Genomic DNA, 20,950 nt, shown 5'->3' with positions numbered 1-20,950 from the left:
ATAACTACCTCAGAGAGTATGTAACAGAGGGCACACGAGGATTAAGGGTTTTGGATTTGGTCATCTCATCAGAGGATGTAATTATAAATGAGGTGTCAAATCATCCACCAATTGGTGAAAGTGACCATCAGGTTTTGCCTGGGTGGTTGCTAGCAGTGCAAGGACCCCTGTGAAAAAAGGGTATATGTGGAACTACAAGGGGGGGGGGTTAGCTGGAAAAGGAATGAGGAGTTAGCTGGAAAAGAGATCAATGCAGCTTGGGGGATTTTCAAAAACTATTTAGTAGATGCAATGTCTAAATGTAATGTATTCCAAGGGTGAGAAGGTTAAATAAGGTAGGTGTGAGATGGATGAATAAAGAGATTAAGCATGTGATACAGAAAAAAAGGGCATTGTGGAGGCAGCATAAGAGAAGTGGAAGTAACCAATTTCATGAGGTCTACAAAGACCAGGCAAGGAGGGTGACTTGGTTGGTGGGAGTAGCTAAAGAGAGGTATGAACAGCAGTTAGCTAATGAAGCAAAAAGAATCCTAGGGAGTTCTTTCAATATGTAGCCAGCAAAATTAAGAATGATTATGGAAGGATGACATTGATTGTCATCCTTCCATAATCATTCTTTGTGTGTGGTGGAGATACGTAACGAGTATTCATAAAGATCTTTCAATCTTGTGAATGTGACTTCATGGAGAGATTGAGAGCAGTTGATGATGGGGAGGAGAGACTGATTGTAAGTGAGAAAGAGGTGTTTAGGGAGCTGAGTAAACTAGATGTAAATAAGGTTGTGGGACTTGATAATATATCACCACGTATTCTGAAGGAATGTGCCAGAGAGTTGACCCCTGCCTTGACATATTTTTTTAATACGAGTCTTGCACTTGGTCAAGTTCCTAAACAGTGGAAGGAGGGCAAGATTGTGCCACTTCATAAAGGAGGTGATCGAACTCAAGCATCAAACTATAGGCCTATCTCTGTGTCAGGTGTTGTGATTAAGTTGTTGGAGAAGCTTGTGAGAACTAGGATCCAGAGTTGGGTTGACAACAATGGTATAATCTTTGATGGATAGCATGGATTTGCTAAAGGGAGGTCATGTTTTAGTAATCTACTTACTTATTACAATAAAGTGACTGCTTCCTTGGACAGAGGAGAAGGATACACAGTAATATACTTGGATTTTGCAAAGGCTTTTGATAAAGTACCTCATGATAAGTTGACAGTCAAACTAGAGCAGATGGGGTTGGATATTAGATTAGTGCATTGGATTGGAGACTGGCTATCTGATAGGTATCAACAAGTTGTGTATGGGGGTGAGATATCCAGGAAAAGGAAAGTCACTAGTGGAGTGCTTCAGGGGTCTGTTTTAGGGCCATTACTATTTAACTTGTATATTAATGATATTGGCAAAGATTTGGATGGAGATATTCAGTTGTTTGCAGATGATACAAAGTTGGGACGAACCATAAAGAGTAGTGAAGAAGTGGTCTTGCAAGAAGACTTGAATAAATTGAGTGATTGGGCAAACAAATGGGGATGTGAGTTCAATGTTGCAAAATGTAAGGTTTTAAAATTTGGAAAACAAAGATGGGATGCAGAATTTATGCTTGGTGAGAATATATTGTTGGAGGTAGAGGAAATAAGAGATCTGGGGGGTGACAGTGGATAAGGATCTAAAATTTAGGGGGCACATCGCCAAAATTGTGATGACAACACAAAGACTTCTGGCAATGATGTGGAGGACACTGACGTGTAGAAGTAGGGAAATTCTTGTTCCATTGTATAAGGCTTTGATTAGGCCACACATGGACTATTGTGCCCACATTTGGTCACCGGGTTTTCAGAAGGATGAAGAGATGTTGGAAAGGGTCCAAAGGCAACTGACTAAGGTAGTTTCTGACCTCTGGAATGTGGAGTATGAGGAAAGATTGAGAAGATGTAATTTGCAGAGTCTGATGGAGAGAAGGAAGAGGGGAGATATGATATAGACCTACAAGTTGGTAAGGGATTGTTATAAGATCAATGGTGGAGAAGTTCTACAGAGAATAGTGGGAGATCAGGGGAGAACCAGAGGTCATCCCTGGAAACTGTATAAAGAGGGTGTGAGTAGGGGAGTTAGAGGCAGGTTTTTTTTGTGCAGAGTTGTGAATGATTGGAATGCCTTGCCTGAGAGTGTGGTGTCTGCAAGGAGTTTGAGTGTGTTTAAGACACGGTATGATGAGATGTGTGTGTGATAAAAGGACCTCCCAAATGAGTCTTTGACTCCATGAGGTCTTGGGAAATAATAAAAAAAAAAAAATAATTATTTGACACCTCCAGGGAGTCCAAAGACTCATCGAGGGATAGTGTGCCAACAGCATCGAACGATGGTTCCCTTCCAACTACTAACTGCGCTCAAACTTACTTAACTGAGCCATTAGTAGCAGAGGCTCTACCAATCGACCAACATTTGCCGACTATTTATCTAAAAGCAAAAAGAGCTTTGAAAGCTAAGTTATTTCTCTTACAATAAGCTTCAACTGCCGGACAAAAATAAGACTTAAATCAATCTTCAAATAAGCTTTGGGTAACCCAAGCCTTCTGATTCGCCCACCAAATTACAGGTAAAGAGTGCTTGTTACATATTTTTAAAGCCCATGGGTACTGAATTCGATAGACAAGCAGCGGTTTCAATTTAAAATCTCCATTGGCATTTGCACCAAAATATAAAAGTTAAGTGATCTTTTGATACTTTATAGCTGGGCTGTACTGCTTCTTTTTTTGACATAAAAGTTCCAGATGGCACTTTTTTCAATAGATGCCAGTTTCATGTACATTGAAAATTTGGCAGTAATCTTAATAATTTTCTTCGATAATTTTCTGTAGCTCAGCAGGAAAAAACTAGGAAATCCAAGTGTAAGCAAACAAAGATTGCACATGAAGCAACTTCACAACTCGTATATAGAGACTAATGATTTCACATCGCTTGCATTAGTATTCCATAATGCATAGCACATTTCTTTACGGACATGCATAGTGCTGTGCATTATGGTAAGGATCACTGCCCAGACCATTTTCAACCTTTATTGAGGTCTGTTTAAGTGTGGGAATACCTTTTCAAAAACTAGTGTGATCTCTCAGATTACCCAACAATGAATGACCTGAAGGATCATTTAACTCAGCAGTAGTTCCACTCAGTGACAGGCTCACCTCGCTGTGTGCCTGTCACTGTCCTCTTGGTGGCAAGAAGAACCCACTGAGGTGCTCTGTCCAAGGTTGCAAAAGTTATATTTCCATATACGAATAGCCAAAAGGTGTAACACCTTATTACTAAAATACTCAGGATTAGAGATAGATGTTGAAAGTTTTTCCACTTGGTTATCCTATAAATTAAAGATGCGAAGAAATTATATTTTTGGTTTCATCCTTTATCCAAGTGTAAGCAAACAAAGCTTGCAAGTGAAGTTACTTCACACACAAACTTTGTTTGCTTACACTTGGATAAAGGATAAAACCAAGAATATAATTTCTTGGCATCTTTAATTTATTATTATATTATAACTAAATGGTATGCTGCTAGTTACCTTTCTTCACATCCAATATGCTAGTATTTTCAGACAACTAATCTCCTATTCATCCTTTTCTTTCAGAACTTCTTGTTGTGCAAACAGTCTACCAAATACCTGCTCTGCTTGTTAGTGCGTTCTTCAATCAGAGTAATCTTTATGCTAAAGAGTTAACCTTCTCAATATGACCCTGAACTTCAACTCTCTGTCCTCTACCACTCCAGAATCCTAAGACTCATCATCTCCTTGCAGTGCAGTCCCATCAGTGTAATACATGGCTTGTAATAGGTTGTGTGATGTGGAGTGCTTTTTTATAATGAGTTCTTGGACTCACTGTGGGAGGGCACTCCATAGAAGGGATTATTATTATTATTATTGTGACACCTCCATGGTGTCACAATAATATGAAATTCTCTCTCACTTTTATTTTTTTTAAAAAATTTTTAAGGCAACATCTAGCATACTGTAGAGATCAAATCAGTGTATAGATTTGGTTACTCTAGTTTCTTGGGGCTTTGGAAGTGTTGAGAGGATCCAAAGACAAGTCACCAAAATGGTGAATGAAAGTATGCTGGTTAGAGTTTAGAAGATAGGTGGAAAAGGGAGGATATAATAGAAACATAAATTTTTCACTATATAACAGGATAGGAGAGAACAACAGATCATGCCTGGAATTTATGAGACTGGTAACAAAAGCAAGAAGACTAGAATTTTTGACTGGAGAGTGGATGAGTTCAAGGATAATATTTAAGTATAAGGATAAAGTTTAAGTATAACAGGTACTGGTTGAATAAAGGTTAGTGTGGTCTTTATGCAGTGAGTCACTGGACTCCATGGAGGTGCCCATATAATACAATAATAATAACTGCAGTGTGGAAACAGACTCATCACTTTCACTCTCTTTCTTGCTTCTTCCAAATTCATATCGTGCAGCATACTCTTCAAGGAATTCATCCTTGTCAATAAAATAACCTCCTACTTTTGATTTATCTCCTTATCCACAGTCTCAGTTACATCATGAATCTTTGCAATTATCTACTTCCTTACACTTTTTTCATGCTTTTGCATCCCTTTCTCTCCTTTCATCTCTTCTCATATTCCACTCACTAATACATTCTCCATTCCCTCCAGTTCATGTTTTATATTAATATAAATATAATAATAATAATATTATTATTATTAGTAGTAGTAGTAGTAACTGCATACACAAAATTTTTGTTTTCAGAATTTCTAATTTATGGTCCATAATTTTTGAACATACTATAAAAATGAATTATATGATAAATCATACTTGTTGCTTATTTTATTTAGAATTTCTGCAATGTCTCCATTCTGATATTACTCATTACTCTAACCTATTCCATCTTAATACACTAATTAGGTACTTTTAGCCTGCACCATTGTGGACAAACTGAAGCAAGTTGCCTCTGCAACTTGCTAACATCACCTTGCTGTGCAGACAAGACAGTAACTTAAACTTGTCAAATGGTGATGTATTTTTGTAATTAAGTGGATTTAAGCAAATTAATTTAGTGCTCACAATTTTACAGGTTAGCTACACACACGCACGCACGCATTAATATGATAAATATTAAATTAGTGGTTTTAGCCTGTTAAACTCTCAAATGTCATTATCGAAATTAAAATAGAAAAGAACTTCAAATTTGTTTAAATTTGAGTGGTTGGACAAATCTGATACAATTTGTTTATAAACTGAATGTATATGCAGCATTTAAATAGGTAAAGAAGTAAGCATCTACATTGCTTTTCAAGAAATGTTTAGCATGCAACACAAAAGATCTTTTAACAAAGATATTGTCACTAATTTTAGGCATTTCCAAATTATAGTTTGTGACTTTCTTTTTTGTGAGCACACACACACATTGAGTCTTGAGACTAGAAACTTGTGCACAAAATGTTTTTCATGAACACATTGACTGGCAAAAATTAATGGGAATATTTCCTACAAGGTGTCCCAAGACTTATCATGAGAAGCCACTCCACATTACACTAATTCTAGCTTACAACAGTATTTTTTGTCTGTTAAATTCATATATTATCTTGCTAGTGTGCCTGTTTAGGGGAAGGAAAAACCCAAATTTTTGGTAAAAAAATCCCTGCTACCTCTATATAAGATCAGCTAATTCACCTTCAGTTGAAAAGTCTTCATAAAGATGCTCTGAATTCCAAACAGGATTTGAATTAGTTTTTCCAATCAAAGTACATTTTTGTAATTGACTGATCTATGGAGTAGTTCATCTTAGCAAATTCATCTCTTTTATAATTTCTTTCATATTAAATTTACATATTTTCATATTAAATTAACTAAGTGTTCCAAGAAGATTTTAATTATGATGCAAAGCAAGCCCCTTTCAGACGTGCATAATGCTATGTATTGTAGGAGGGTCACTATCCAGATGGTTTTAACCTTTATTCAGGTAGGTTAAAGTGCAGTTAAAGTCATTTAACAAAAGAATTCAAAAAATTTGCTTGAAAAAATAGATGGTGCCCGTCGCCCTATTGGTATTTTAGAACGTGCTCTAGGAAACAAAAGGTTGGGAACCCCTGGTCCAAATGATGGGAGTTTGCTTAGTAAGCCTTTATGCCAAACCCAGTCAAAGGCTTTAGAGATATCAAGTACAACTACTTGGGATTCGCTGAATTTCTCCATGGCATTTGTCCAGCAATGGGTGATGTATGAGAGTAGATCTCCTGTTGATTGGTTTCAACGGAATCCGTACTGGTGGTCACTTAATAGTTGGGTACCTTCGAGGTTGAGTAGGAGTTGAGAGTTTATGGTTTTCTCCATCACTTTAGATAGGACTGAAGTGAGTGAGATAGGGTGGTAGTTAGATGGTAGTGATTTATCACCCTTTTTAGGAATGTGGGTCAGTTTCCAGGCTTTGGGATATATACCAGTGTAGTAAGAGAGTGTGTGTATACAGACGGCATAGGATAGGAGTAGTCAGTTCTGTTGTGCAGACCTTCAGGACAATTGGAGGAATGCCATCAGGGCCAGGAGACTTTTTTGTGTCTAATTTAGACAACAGGTTTATGATATCTTTTTGGCAAAAGGATACAGGTGGCATTGCAGTTTGGGCAGTTGGAATGACTGGAGGGCATGTGCCATTGTCAGTTATGTGTGCATTGGAGGCAAAGTGCAAGGCCAGAAGGTTAGCTTTTACTGTGGGTGATGTTGCGATTGAGTCATCTGTGTATGATAGGGGTGGGAGTAGTGTAGGGCAAAAGTTGCGACCAATTGCCTTGGCAAGAGACCAAAAGGCATGGCTGCAAGCTACCTGCTTTTTGCCCGTTCAAGTTCTGTTTTAGCATTAATAATTTTCTTGCATCTGTTTCAGGCTTCAGTATAGGCGTTGAAGGAGGATGGGGTTCGTGATTTGAGCCAGTTATGGCATGCCTGATTTTTCATTTGTACCGCATTGGCACATCTTTTGGAGAACCAGGGTTTAGTTTGGGGACGGCAGTTCGGAGTAGTGCGGGGCATGTATGTTTTCATGCCAGTGGAGATTACTTTGGTGCATATGTTTGAACTGGAAGACCAGAAACAATAATCCAACCATGGGAATGAAGCATAGTAGTCTCGGAGGCTGTCCCATTTGGCACTGGTATAATGCCAAACTACTCTTGTGTGTGAGTGACTATGTAATCGCTGTTGCATGGGGGGAGGAGATGAGCACTAGGTTGTGGTCAGAATTACCCAGGGGACTCACTACATTCACTAACATTTGGAGTGGTCATTAGTAAGGAAGAGATCTAGATTATTTGGGGAGTGGTTCGGGTTATCTGGTATTCTAGTCGGCTTTTGAACAATTTGTGTAAGGTCATTAGTGATAACAAATGTTACAGCTCTGCTTGCAGAATATGTACATCTGAAAGAGGACAGCCAGTTGGTGTTACGGACATTAAAAATCACCCAATATATAGCGCTGCAGTATACTTATACCCTTTCATCTTCCAAGTCACTGTCCCCACATAAGGTCATCCTGCTACTTTTCATGTTGGTAATAATAGTTTTCTTGTCCTAGCTGTCTTTCCACATTCAAATGAAATCCAGCTCTAAAATACAACTCCTTCTGTCATCAAATGCACTTCAAGCATTCAAGTATTCTAGATCTTTTTCCTATACATTTTGGTAACATGTCATTCATTATCATTGCTTTTCTTCTTCTTCTTACCTCTGCATTAGTATACCTAAGTACACAATCACTGTCTTCTCTCACAAACACTTCTGCTGTACATCAAATCTCTTGCTATCTGTTTCACACTGCCTCTTGTGCTATTGCTACCAATTATCACTATCATACTATCCACATTTTCATCCTGCTTCAATGCTTGCCACACTCTCTATCATTCCTCCAGGCAAGCACTCCTCTAACATTCTACTCTGCATATCCCAAATTATTGAATCTCCATATGTCACAATTCTGACATATCCCTAACTCTCTCTCTTCCTCTCATATCTGTATCTCTTGCATCCTCCTCACATAATCAACCTAAATGCCATGCCTTTCACTCATACCTACTCTTGCTTTCCTTGCACCAGTTCAACTCTTCATATCCTCCACATCCTTCCTCAACATCTCTGTTTCTTTTTCCATACATTCTGTGTTCACCCGATATTCAATCACACTATCCAGGCCATCAGTCAAAACATCTCCCTTTGATACACTCTCTGAGGTCAAATCCATCAACACCTCTTTTCTGTTCTCCACATCCTCAACTCACTACTTGTATCGATAATATCAGCATTTGCCCATTTTCATCTCACTACTTATGCTGCTACTAAAGCCAGTAATCTCAAGACACCCAACACTTCCCACTGCCTGCATTTCATGCAAATATATACATTCCTGTTCCTTGGCTACCATATTTTTAATTTTCAGGACCTGTATATGTCATAAACAGAGTATGCTACAAATTCCTTCATTATGCCACATGATATAGTATGTAAAACGTAGTGGGCTGGTTGACCATGGTAGTGAACTGAGCTTTGGCTGCTGCCATAATGGAGAGAATGACTAAAGCTAATCACAAGACACAAAATAAGCAAAAAACCTCATCCAGTTCAAACACCACTGTAGCTGCATAAATCATACAAGTCATACACTCACTCACAACAACTTAAAATCTACATTTCATACAGATATACAAAAACATGCATTCTATATACTAAAAATATCTTTTAGGCGTTTTTTGCACCTTACATCCACAACCTGCTTCTAGCTTAGTCCTCACCAACTAGCCTCTCATTACTTTTTTATATTTTGATAAAAACTTTTCCATAACTGTTGTTTAACCACTCTTATGCATAACTTAACTTTCATACTCTTTTTTTCTGTCTATTCTCAGGATGCAAGTTTATTTACTTCCCATGAATATTACATACGATTTCTTTTCCAGGACTGCCTCCTTAACTTCTTGAGTTCTCTATGAAGTTCAGATTTTTCTATCTTTTCAGATAGAAAAATCATTCAATGTTTTTCTTCAGATTTTGCCATCGAGTTTCTAAGTTTTTCTTTTATCTCAATAATGTTTGTATAATTGAGTATACAGTTCTGAGCTACTCAACTTTGATTCTTTTTAAAGTTCAAAGTTCATAATTCTTCAGTGTGATGCTCATTTTAGTTCTGCTCAACACTTCCTATTTCAAACTATATGTTTACTTTTGTATCATGAATCTGCCTGAAGACACCTCTTAAAATCTATGTACCACACAGATATACAAAAACATGCACTCATTATACTAAAAATGTCTTTTAGTCAATTGTCTATTACCAATATCATAATCAACAACTTTTCTTATTTGTTGTGTGTTCAGGTGAATTTATGCACATTTTTATGTTTTAATATGACATTTGTAATGTAATTAGTTCACATTCTGAACAAAAATAAAGCAGTTACTTACTTGAATACACTTTATCATCTTCCGTGTCTGGAGAAACTTTTAAAAGACAAGGAAGATGAAAAAAAAAAGATATTCAATCAACGTCCACTGCTCCTACCTAATTTCCGAATGTTGGACAATCCAGAACTTACAAATTAAGCCACGTCTCCGGCCATTTAGCAACAACAAATGCCCTTATTTGGCAGATTCAACTTGCACTCTTGACATAGCTCTACACTCATTCCAAAAATGTTCCGATGATGGTCAGCCGACCAAAACAGTCCGCACTCTGTTAACGCTCTCCCCTGCCCCAGTTTCCCCATAAGCAAACCCTTCCCCTTCTCTCTCCCCCCCAAAAAAAGTGTACTTAAACACAATAATATATATATTATTAATACAAAACCCGGGTTTCCAAATTTATTTTTCCCCGAGTCAAAACACTCCCAACGCTCCCTTCATCCCCCCCCCCTCGCTATAAACAACCTTCAGCAGGATCATGAAATTGGAAGACATCCTAGTATTGAAACAAAGTATGTACAAAATTTTTCCACCTCTTTTATTCTGCTATAATTGCCTTCTATACTCACCCATAATGCCCTAAAATATATATATACCCTTTTTTGAGTAATAATAGCCAATGTATTTAAAATAAGGGATACTCCTAAACAAAAACAGGCTATAATAGCCGTAATTATAATAATAGTGTTTAAGAGGAGTAGCATGGGAATTTTCCCAGAAACTATACCTAAGATACTGCACAAAAGAATACTTATAATGGAATGGTTAGGAAAGGACCAATTAGTGTACCTAGTAATTTAAGAGCAACAATAAAGTGGGATTATCAACCAGATATATGTAAAAGATTTTAGAGAAACTGAATTTTGTAGTATAATAATGTAGTATAATAATGCGAAACTAATTTATTAGTGAGAGTGCTGATGTCGTGGTTCCTTCAGGATAAGCTGGATAGGTGGGCAAATGAAAGGAGCTATCAGTTTAATATAATAAAAAGTAGTCTTGACATTTTGGGTCCATTAATGGAAATTTGCATATGCTATTGGTGGAACTATACTAGAGGAAGTGGAGGAGGCAAGAGATCTTCACAAGTGTTTACTTATTTTTGTCTGCTTTATAATCTCCACAATTGCAATTATGTTGACATGGTATTAATGTAATTCTTCTAATAGCTACATCTCTTTTTCAATGCTCCTTATATTAACAGTGCCTATCATGAATTTGTGGTTGTTCCAGTAATGATTTTTCACTGTTCAGCTTGTTCAGCCGGTGGGCTTGCCAAACTGAGCAATGCCTCAGCCAGCATGACATTTGATCATAAAATACCATTATATGATCAAATCACATCTGTGTGTGATTTAAGCCAATACAAATTACAGTATAGATAGCTAAGTCCCAGACTGTTGGCACATTCTTATTCATGAGGATAAACTGGGAGCACCCACAATAAAGTGAGATTTGGACACTGGGTCAGAATCTCTAGTTATTTGCATTCCGTACAAATTATGTGGAGATCTCTTCATAGTTGTCTGGCTTTAATTAAAGTCATCTTTTCATTCTAATTCAATTTTGCAACCTTTCTTTCACACATCTCAGCCTAATTGGTAGGCTGATACGTGTGAAATAGTGAATGAAAGTGGATTGCGAAACCTTTCTTTCACACTGTTTCACAATCCACACATGACCTGTCACATTTCTTATAACAACAAATAATTTCTCATGAACCCCATAACACATACATTGAACCGTCTTACTATCCTTTGCTTCTTTTCATAAACAAAAGCTATTAATCTTAAATGGGAAAGTTGCCCAGGGAATGGAAGGAAGGTAAAATAGTGCCATTGCATAAGGGTGGGAACAGACTGGAAGTGTCTAATTATAGGCCAGTTTGTGTGTCATCAGTAGTTGTTAAGATCTTGGAGAAAGTAGTGAGGGACCGTATACAGCATTGGGAGGATGAGGGTAATGTTATCAGTGAGAGTCAACATGGATTTGTGAAAGGGCACTCTTGTTTTAACAATATGCTAGCCTTTTATAATAAAGTTACAAGAACATTAGATGAGGGAAAGGCATATACTGCAATTTTCTTAGACTTAGCAAAATCATTTGACAGGGTGCCACATGATAAGCCAATATTTAAGTTGCAGCACATGGGTCTAGATGTCAGATTGGTCAACTGGATTCAGGATTGGCTGTCTGATAGCTATCAAAGAGTTGTGTATGGTGGAACAGTTTAAGGAGGCAGAGGGTTACAAGTGTGGTCCCACAGGGCTCAGTACTAGGACCTATATTGTTTAACCTTTATATCAATGACATTGCCAGTGGATTGCAAGGGGATATTCAGTTGTTTGCGGATGATGCGAAGCTGGGAAAGATTATTAGTAATAGTGCAGATGTGGTAGCCCTGCAAGAGGATTTGAATAAGCTAGATAGATGGGCAAATGAATGGGGGTTTCAGTTTAATGCAGCAAAATGTAAGGTCTTGAGGTTTGGGAAACATCGATGGGATGCTGTATACTCTATGGGAGGAGTAATACTGGAGGAAGTAGGGGAGACAAGAGATATCTGGGATTGATGATTGATAGTAACCTGAAATTTAGGGGACATATTGCAAAGGTGGTGAAGGTAACAGAGAGGATTGCTGCAATTATGAGAAGGACACTGACCTGCAGAGATAAAAGGATTATCATTCCGCTTATATAGCGTAATGTGTGGTCTGATCAGAGACCACACTTAGACTATTGTTCTCAGATTTGGTCCCCAGGATTTGATGGGGATAAATTTACTGTGGAAAAGGTACAAAAGCAGATAACAAAGATGGTTTTAAGACTGTACCATGTTAGTTATGAGGATCGGCTGAGGGAATGTGGACTGCAGAGTTTGGTGGATAGAAGAAGGAGAGGTGATATGATTGAGACTTTTAAACTGTTGAGAGGTGGTTACAGGGTTGACACTGGGGAGTTCTTTCACTTGGTTGAACAGTGGGAAGGAGTGATGACAAGAGGCCATCCCTGGAAGTTACGAAAGGAAACTGTGAGCAAGAGGGTGAGGAGTGGTTTCTTTGCATGGAGGGTGGTTGAACCATGGAATGCATTGCCTGATGGAGTGGTGAGTGCGAGAATGGTCAATGAGTTTAAGGAGTGGTATGATAGACTTTGTGTTTCTTAGGAGGATCCCACCTCAATGAGTCCTGACAGACTTTATGTTCTTAGGAAGGACCTCTCATGATGAGTCTTTTGACTCAGGCCTAAATAATAATAATAATCTTAGTCAATGAGCATATCTTGTGAACTACATCTAACAGTATTATTGTATTAAATTCAAACAATGCATTTCTTGGATGGCAATGTAGACACAGACTACTATGCCAATGTGAATTCTATTCAATTCAATCAAAAGGATCAAAAATCAAATTCAATCAAAAGGAGTGCTATAAGAGGAGAGAATGGAAACAGTAGGAGAGAGGGAATGAGAGAGAGGTATGGGAATGCTAGAAGAGAGAATACGAGCAGTAGAGGAGAGAGGATGAGAGAGATGAATGGGAATGAAAGAAGAGGAGAGAATGGAAACAATAGGAGAGAGGGAATGGTAAGAGGTATAATGTATGGGGACTCAATGATCCGTGGTGTTCAAGATAGGATGCGTGAGGAGTGTTTGCCAGGAGGAATGATAGAAAGAGTGGCTATGGCATTTAAGAGAGGTGAAAGGGTGGATGAGATGATTGTGATGGTAGGAACAAATGACTTGAGTAGTAATGTAAGTCGGCAGCAAGAGATATGAGATTTTTGCTTGAGGCTGTATGGAAGAAGACAGAGAGAGGAAAGATAGTATGCGTGTTGCCTAGGTATGATAAGGACGAGCTGAGCAGAAGAGCGGTAATATTGAATAACATAATAGCTAGAATGTGTAACAAGAGAGGACTGGATGGAATATGTGGATGCTTGGAGTGCATTTGAGGACAGAGAGGAATTGTATGCGAGAGACCACTTACATTTGAATGAGGAAGGATGTAGGCATCTGGAGAGATTGCTGTTCTGAATGAGTTAATGTGTCCCAGGGAGAATGGTAGCAGGGATGGCCTCTTCTGGGAATGGGTACTTGGGAGAAGGGGGGGGCGACATTAGGTAACACTGAGCCCAGTGGAGTCTAGAGGGAATAATGCTGGTTATAGAAACAACGGCATTTATATGCTTTATACTAATGCCAGGAGTATACGGAATAAGGGAGAGGAATTGGTGGTGGTGGTGCAGATAGCATCAGCCTGGCCAAACATTATTGGGATCACTGAGACGTGATTGACAGAAGAGGATATAATAACAGGAATAGAAGTCGCTGGGTACGGCATTTTTCGGCAGGATAGGAAGGGAAAGCATTGTGGTGGAGTACTACTTAGGATAAGTGACGACCTATGTCCTCTAAGAGTGGAGGCTTTGGAAGGCAGTGACACTAATGATTTTGAAAGCATATGGTGTGAGGTAGAGGCGGGCAAGACAGGATATTTAGTGGGGTGTTGCTACAGACCCAGGAGCACAGAGGGTTGAGACCAGGAGATGTTTAGACAGTTGAGTTTGACAACTGCAAGAAGAATGATTGTTATGGGAGATTTTAACTACAGTAGTATACATTGGGGAGAGGAAGATGCATGTAGCAATAAGGGAATGGAATTTCTGGAATTCTTGAGGAACAAATGTCTTAGGCAACATGTAATAGAGGGAACAAGAGGTTCAAAAGATTTGGATTTGGTTATAGCATCAGAAGAGTTGATAATAACTGAGATGACATCTCTCTCACCAGTTGGAGAAGGTGAGCATATGGTTTTGACTTGGAAAATGAATAGACATGCAGGAGTATCAAAGGGATGGGAACGTTTGTTGAATTATAAGGCAGGTGATTATAATAGTCTAAGACGTCAACTTGGGGAAGTTTCATGGAGGGAGGAATTGGAAGGCTGGGATATCATTAGTGCGCGGGTAATCGTGAAAGAATATTTGTTAGCAGTAATGGTAAGCTGTATTCCACGAGTGAAGAAGAGGACACAATTTGGAGCAAAGTGGATGACAAACAATATTAAGCAGGAATTGCATGCGAAAAATAGGCAATGGAAGAGATATAAAGACAGGTGAAGAGAAGATGCATGAAGAATATAAGACAGAGGCCAGAAGAGTGACTAGTATGGTAAGGAAGGCGAAACTGGAATATGAGAGGAGATTGGCCCTAAGATCCAAAGAAAATCCTAGGGAATTTTTTAGCTATGTGACCAGTAGGAGGAAAAATGACTGTGGAAGAATGACATTGTGGGATAAAATGGGAATAGACTGACTGATGCAGAGGACATAGTGGAATTGTTCAATGAACACTTTATTGGAGTATTTCATCCTGGAGAAGTCAGTTTTAATACTAGAGAGATAGGGCAGGTTCGAGGTTTAGAGGTACAGGAGGAGAGTGTGTTTCAAATACTGAGTACTCTGGATGTCAGTAAAAATGTGGGACTGGATGGTATTTCACCACGAGTTTTGAGAGAATGTGCTAAGGAACTGACAGTGCCTTTAACCTGGCATTTCAATGAAAGTCTGGCTGCAGGAAAGGTGCCCATGGAATGGAAGGAAGGTAAGATAATACCGTTGCATAAGGGCAGTAGCATACTGGAAGTGTCTAATTACAGGCCAGTTTGCATGTCATCAGTAGTTGCTAAGATCTTGGAGAAAGTAGTGAAGGACCATATACAGCATTGGGCAGATGAGGGTGGTATTTTCCGTGAGAGTCATCATGGATTTGCGAAGGGGCACTCTTGTTTTAGCAATATGCTAGAATTTTATAATAAAGTTACAAGAGCATTAGATGAGGGAAGGGCATATACTGCCATTTTCTTAGTCTTAGCAAAATCATTTGACAGGGTGCCACATGATAAGCTGATATTTAAGTTGTAGCACATAGGTCTGGATGCCAGATTGGTCAACTGGATTCAGCATTGGCTGTCCAATAATAGGTATCAGAGAGTTGTGTATGGTGGGACAGTTTCAAGGAGGCAGAGGGTTACAAGTGGGGTCCCACAGGGCTCAGTACTAGGACCTATATTGTTTATCCTTTATATCAATGACACTTTCAGTGGATTGCAAGGGGATATTCAGTTGTTTGCAGATGATGTGAAGCTAGGAAGGATTATTACTAATAGTGCAGATGTGGTAGCCCTGCAAGATGATTTGAATAAGCTAGATAGATGGGCAAATGAATGGGGGTTTCAGTTTAATGCAGCAAAATGTAAGGTCTTGAGGTTTGGAAAACATCGATGGGATGCAGCATACTCTATGGGAGGAGGTATACTGGAAGAAGTAGGGGAGACAAGAGATCTGGGCTTGATGATTGATAATAACCTGAAATTTAGGGGACATATCGCAAAGGTAGTGAAGGTAACACAGAGGATTGCTGCAATAATGACAAGGACATTGACCTGTAGAGATAGAAGGGTTATCATTCCGTTGTATAAGTCTCTGATCAGACTACACTTAGACTATTGTTCTCAGATTTGGTCCCCAGGATTTGATGGGGATAAATTCACTGTGGAAAAGGTATAAAAGCAGATAACAAAGATGGTTTTAGGACTGTACCATGTTAGTTATGAGGATCGGCTGAGGGAATGTGTATTGCAGAGTTTGGTGGATAGAAGAAGGAGAGGTGATATGATTGAGACTTTTACACTGTTGAGAGGTGGTTACAGGGTTGACACTGGGGAGTTCTTTTGCTTGGTTGAACAGTGGGAAGGAGTGATGACAAGAGGTCATCCCTGGAAGTTACGAATGGAAACTGTGAGCAAGAGGGTGAGGAGTGGTTTCTTTGCATGGAGGGTGGTTGAACCATGGAATGCATTGCCTGATGGAGTGGTGAGAGCAAGAACAGTCAATGAGTTTAAGGAGTGATATGATAGACTTTATGTTTCTCAGGGGGGGACCTCCCCCTCTATGAGTCTTGATAGACTTTGTATTTCTTAGGAAGGACCTCCCACGATGAGTCTTTTGACTCCATGGAGGCCTGAATAATAATAATAATAATAAAAAGATATCTTAAAACTTCACTTAAAGCTGGATCTGTTGAACACAAAAACTAAACTACTAAAAAAGTTTAAATTATGTACATATCCATTTTTTCTCAGCACTCATTAGTCACATTTACTAAAATTAATTCATTCTTCAAGTACATCCATTAATATATTATATTTTTTTAAGTGTATTTATAGTATTTATAGTATTTATAATATTAAAAATAACTTACTGGAATATGATCAGCTTTCATTTCACAACATTTCATTACTAACTGCTCCGTATTAGCCATTGTGTTAAATCTACTCCAAGAGAATAAAAAGGCAGGTGATAATAATGCCATACACTGATATACCCAATCTTCAGTCTCAGCATGCTGAAAATAATGTAGAATGCAAAACTAGAAATGCTGTATATCCAATGATAACAATTTTCACTTCTATAATCTGATGACAAATTTATCAAGAGTTAGCATATTTTCATTCATACTGTTAAATTGCCATGTATAAATAGATGTTTTTTCTTTATTCTTAACCTTTTTTAAATCATAATTGTTGTTTTTTTTTATTTATGTTTTATTCCTGCTATTTTTATATTCTTGTATTTTATATATATATATACATATATATATATGTGTGTATGTGTGTGTGTGTGTGAGAGAGAGGTTCAACACCAAACTCATTCTTCAGTGAGTTTGGTGTTGACCATTCAGAAGGGCTATTGTTTTCTGAGAAGGCACAGAGTCAAGAAGTTGTGCTATCCTGCTTCACAAATAGATTTGTGAAGCAGGATAGCACAACTAAATGGATTGTACGATGGATTGTAGGAAGATGGATATGAGGTTGAAGATGTGGTTGTAGCATCACAAGATGATGGAATGCATAAAGGTGAAGATGAGATATATAGGAATGGAAATCAAAGTCAGGATCAGGGAAAAGTTAGTGGTCAGACCAAAGAGGGAAGTGTGGTATGGCAGCTAGAATAGAGAATGTTTAAAGTATGTTTAGAGAATGAATAGAGTATGGCCTCAAAACAGGAACTGTTATGTTTATACAAGATGTAAGGAGTATTCGAAACAAGAGAACTGATTTTGTTGCGTTGATTGAGACAATATGCCCAAAGATAATTGGAATGCGTAAAACTTGGTTGTCTGAGGAAGATGTGATGTCAAGAATAGAAATAGAAAGATATACAATTTTCTGGAAGGATAAAAATGTGAAAAGAGGAGGGAGAGTGCTGTTAATGATTACAGATGAATTGTCTCCGCAAAGTGTGGAAGCTGATAGTGCAGGCACAGATTTTGAATCTGTGTGGTGGAAGATGAAATGAATAAGTTGGTATATCTGATAGGATGCTGTTGTTCGCCAGGAATGCCATTGTAAAATGTTTAGGCAAATTAGTAGGACATGTAAAAAGCAGATGTTGCTGATGGGAGATTTTAATTACAGGAATATAGAATGGAAGGAGGAGAGAGTGTAGTATGGGAACAAGGAGAGTGAGTTTGTGGAATTTCTGAGAGATAAGTATCTTACACAGAATGTGACTGAAGCAACTAGAGACTTTAACGTTTTGGATTTGGTGATAACTTCACAAGGTATAGTTGTTAATGTGGTGTTGACACTGCCACCAGTTGATGAGAGTGATCATGAGGTGCTTGTTTGAGAAGTGATAAAACAAGACAAAGTTACTGCCAAAAATGGATACATGTGGAAGTATAAAGCAGGTGATTATAGGAAGCTCTCTAGTCAGTTAGCATCAGTACATTGGGTAGATGAACTGGGTTGAAAAGATGTTGACAATGCATGGAAACTCACAATGCAGTATCTGATATATATATATATATATATAATGTATAACTGTAATGAGATATATATAGAATATGTATAACTGAATACTAAGGGTTAAGTGAGTAAATAGAATAGGAGTGAAATGGATGGATAGTGAAATCAAGCAAGCTGTGCTGGAAAAGAAAATGCTATGGAAGAGGTACAAGACAGTTTGTGATGATCAGGTCCATGAAGAGTATACAATGCAGGCTGGAAAAGTGAAGAGCATGGTAAAGAAAAGGAAGGTGCATTATGAGAAGAAATTGTCTGGTCAGGCCAACGTTAACTCAAGGGAATTTTTCCACTATATGGCAAGCAAGAGAAAGAATAATTATGGCAGATTGACACTGGCGGATAGTCATGGCAGAAGAATAACAGCTGCAAAGGATATAGTGGAATTACTGAATGAGTATGTATATCATAATGTTGAAAATGATGCCGTGAAGTATATAAAAGGGAGGCAGGTATTAGGAGAATTGGAAGTGAAAGAATCAGAGGTGTATCAGGTGTTAGTTGGGTTAGATGTTAATAAGGCTGTGGGAAAGGATGACATGTCACCACATATTCTTAAGGAATGTGCATCACAGTTGGCTATGCCCTTGCCTTGATTATTTAATGACAGTCTTGCAGTGGGTAGGGTTCCTAAGGAGTGGGAAGAAGGCAAAATATTATCACTCCACAAGCATGGTTCTAGCAGTAGTTGTGGTCAAGGTGCTGGAGAGATTGGTTACGAATAGAATACCGGACTGGGATGATGGATATAGCATTCTTTATGATAGTTACCATAGATATGTAAAGGGTAGGTCCTGTTTTAGCAATTTATTTGCATTTCATGATAAGGTTACAAGTATGTTAGATAAGGGAGAATCATCCATAGTGATATTCTTAGACTCTGCAGCTGCAAACAATGGAATAGATGTTATATTGATTAAATGGTTGGAGACCCGCTCTCTGAACAATACCAGCAAGTCGTGTATGATGAAGCAGCATCTTAAAAAAAAAAAAAGAAGGTAATCAGTAGCATGTTCAAAGTTCTGTTTTTGGGCCTGTGCTGTTTAATTTGTTTGTGAACGATATATCGTGTGGAATGACTGAGGATCTTCAGTTATTTGCTGATGATGCAAAGTTAGGAAGAATTATAAGTAGCACTGCTGATGTTAATTCCATTCACAAAGAGTTCAATAGACGTTTTACTTGGACAGAGAAGTGGGGATTATAGTTTTAATATCAACAAGTACAAGGTGTTGCATTTTGGAGTAGAAATATAAGGCTGTGTACTAAGGCTGTGCAGGAAGTGGATGAGATTAGAGATTTGGGAGTGATGGTTGACAGTAGACTAAAGTTTAGAGGGCATATTGCTAGTGCTACAAAGACTGCACATCGTAGTGCTGCTACGAGAATAAGTACTCTAACATGTAGGGATAAGCAAGTTGCTGTGCCACTTTATAAAGCACTGGTTAGACCACACTTAGACTGTTGTTCTCAAATCTGGTGACCTGGTTTTCAGTGTGATGTGGAGACAGTGAAGAGAGAGTCAAGATGCAAGTGACTAAGACAATATCAAGACTTTGAACTGCTGGCTATGGAGAGAGGATGAAAAAAGGTGGATTGCAGAAATTGGTGAATAGGAGGAAAAGAGGTGATATAATAGAGACATTTCAGTTAGTGAGAGGATTTTATCAGATTAATCCAGATGAGATTATAAAAAGAGTAGAAGGCGAGAGGGGAAAAACCAGAGGTCATCCCTAGAAGTTATGTAAGAGTGTGATGAAGAGGTGTGTAAGGAGTCGATGTCTTACATGGATAAGAGTCAGTGAATGGAACGCATTACCAGAATGTATTGTTAATGCAAGGAGTGTTAAGGATTTTAAGATTCGATATGATAAATATGTTGCCAGTTGAATGAACCTCCCACGATGAGTCTGCCAACTCCATGGAAGGTGTAATAATAATTATTATTAGTAGCAATAATATTTTTGGTTTACAGATCAAGGGTTGATCAATTTTATTAACATAACCAACTAGTTTCGCCAAACTTAACTGTTGGCATCTTCAGGGCACTTATATATAGGCTGAAACAATCTCACAATCATATGTAACTATAAAACTGACAAGAATAACTGTAAAAAACTGACTAGAATAATTACAAATAAAATAGTATCGAATGTGCGTGAAACACGTATCGTGTGTACAAAATTAGCTAGCTGTTGCTAAGGAACTTTCTGTAGTTTGCATTAAAGTTCATTTCTTTTGTTTTTAAAGATTTGATTAGGGTTTTCCATATCTCTGGGAGTATTAGGCCTTGATTTCTGTTAAGGTTGACAATAAAACGGGCGACTGTGGCTGCTTCTTTGAAAATTCTTGAATGGTAATCTTCCTCTAAGTAAGGGGAACAACTTTTGTCCCACTCGATGACATGGTTAGTTGTGGAGAAATGAGATGATAGGCCAGAAATGTCCTGTCTGTTGTTTTTTGACATAGCCAATGTGCTCTTTTTGCCTGATTTCAAGGCTTCTCGAAGTCTGTCCGATGTAACTAGAGCCACACAAGCATGGAATATTATAAACTCCAGCATATTTATAGAAAGGGTGGTTGTCTTTTGGAGAGCTTAGTAATTTACGAATAGATTCTATC

At 38.1% G+C, this 20,950-nt stretch overlaps 1 protein-coding gene across 5 annotated transcripts in view; it reads right to left on the bottom strand.

The window, feature by feature from the left end:
• LOC150092840 (dynein axonemal intermediate chain 7-like) overlaps positions 1-20,950 on the bottom strand; it is a 497,248-nt gene that overhangs the window by 51,328 nt on the left and 424,970 nt on the right. For all 5 annotated transcript variants that reach the window (XM_090414468.1, XM_090414470.1, XM_090414471.1 and 2 more), the window contains one exon: positions 16,723-16,866. In XM_090414468.1, coding sequence (XP_090270594.1) covers positions 16,723-16,866 — 144 coding nt within the window. The remainder of the gene's footprint in view (positions 1-16,722; positions 16,867-20,950) is intronic.

Source organism: Typopeltis vanoorti, chromosome 25 (genome assembly GCF_054136105.1).
Source record: "Typopeltis vanoorti isolate ZY-2024b chromosome 25, IOZ_Tvanoo_1.0, whole genome shotgun sequence".
In the NCBI taxonomy this organism is placed as follows: Eukaryota; Metazoa; Arthropoda; class Arachnida; order Uropygi; family Thelyphonidae; genus Typopeltis; species Typopeltis vanoorti.
This window is presented reverse-complemented; position numbering and strand designations above follow the sequence as displayed.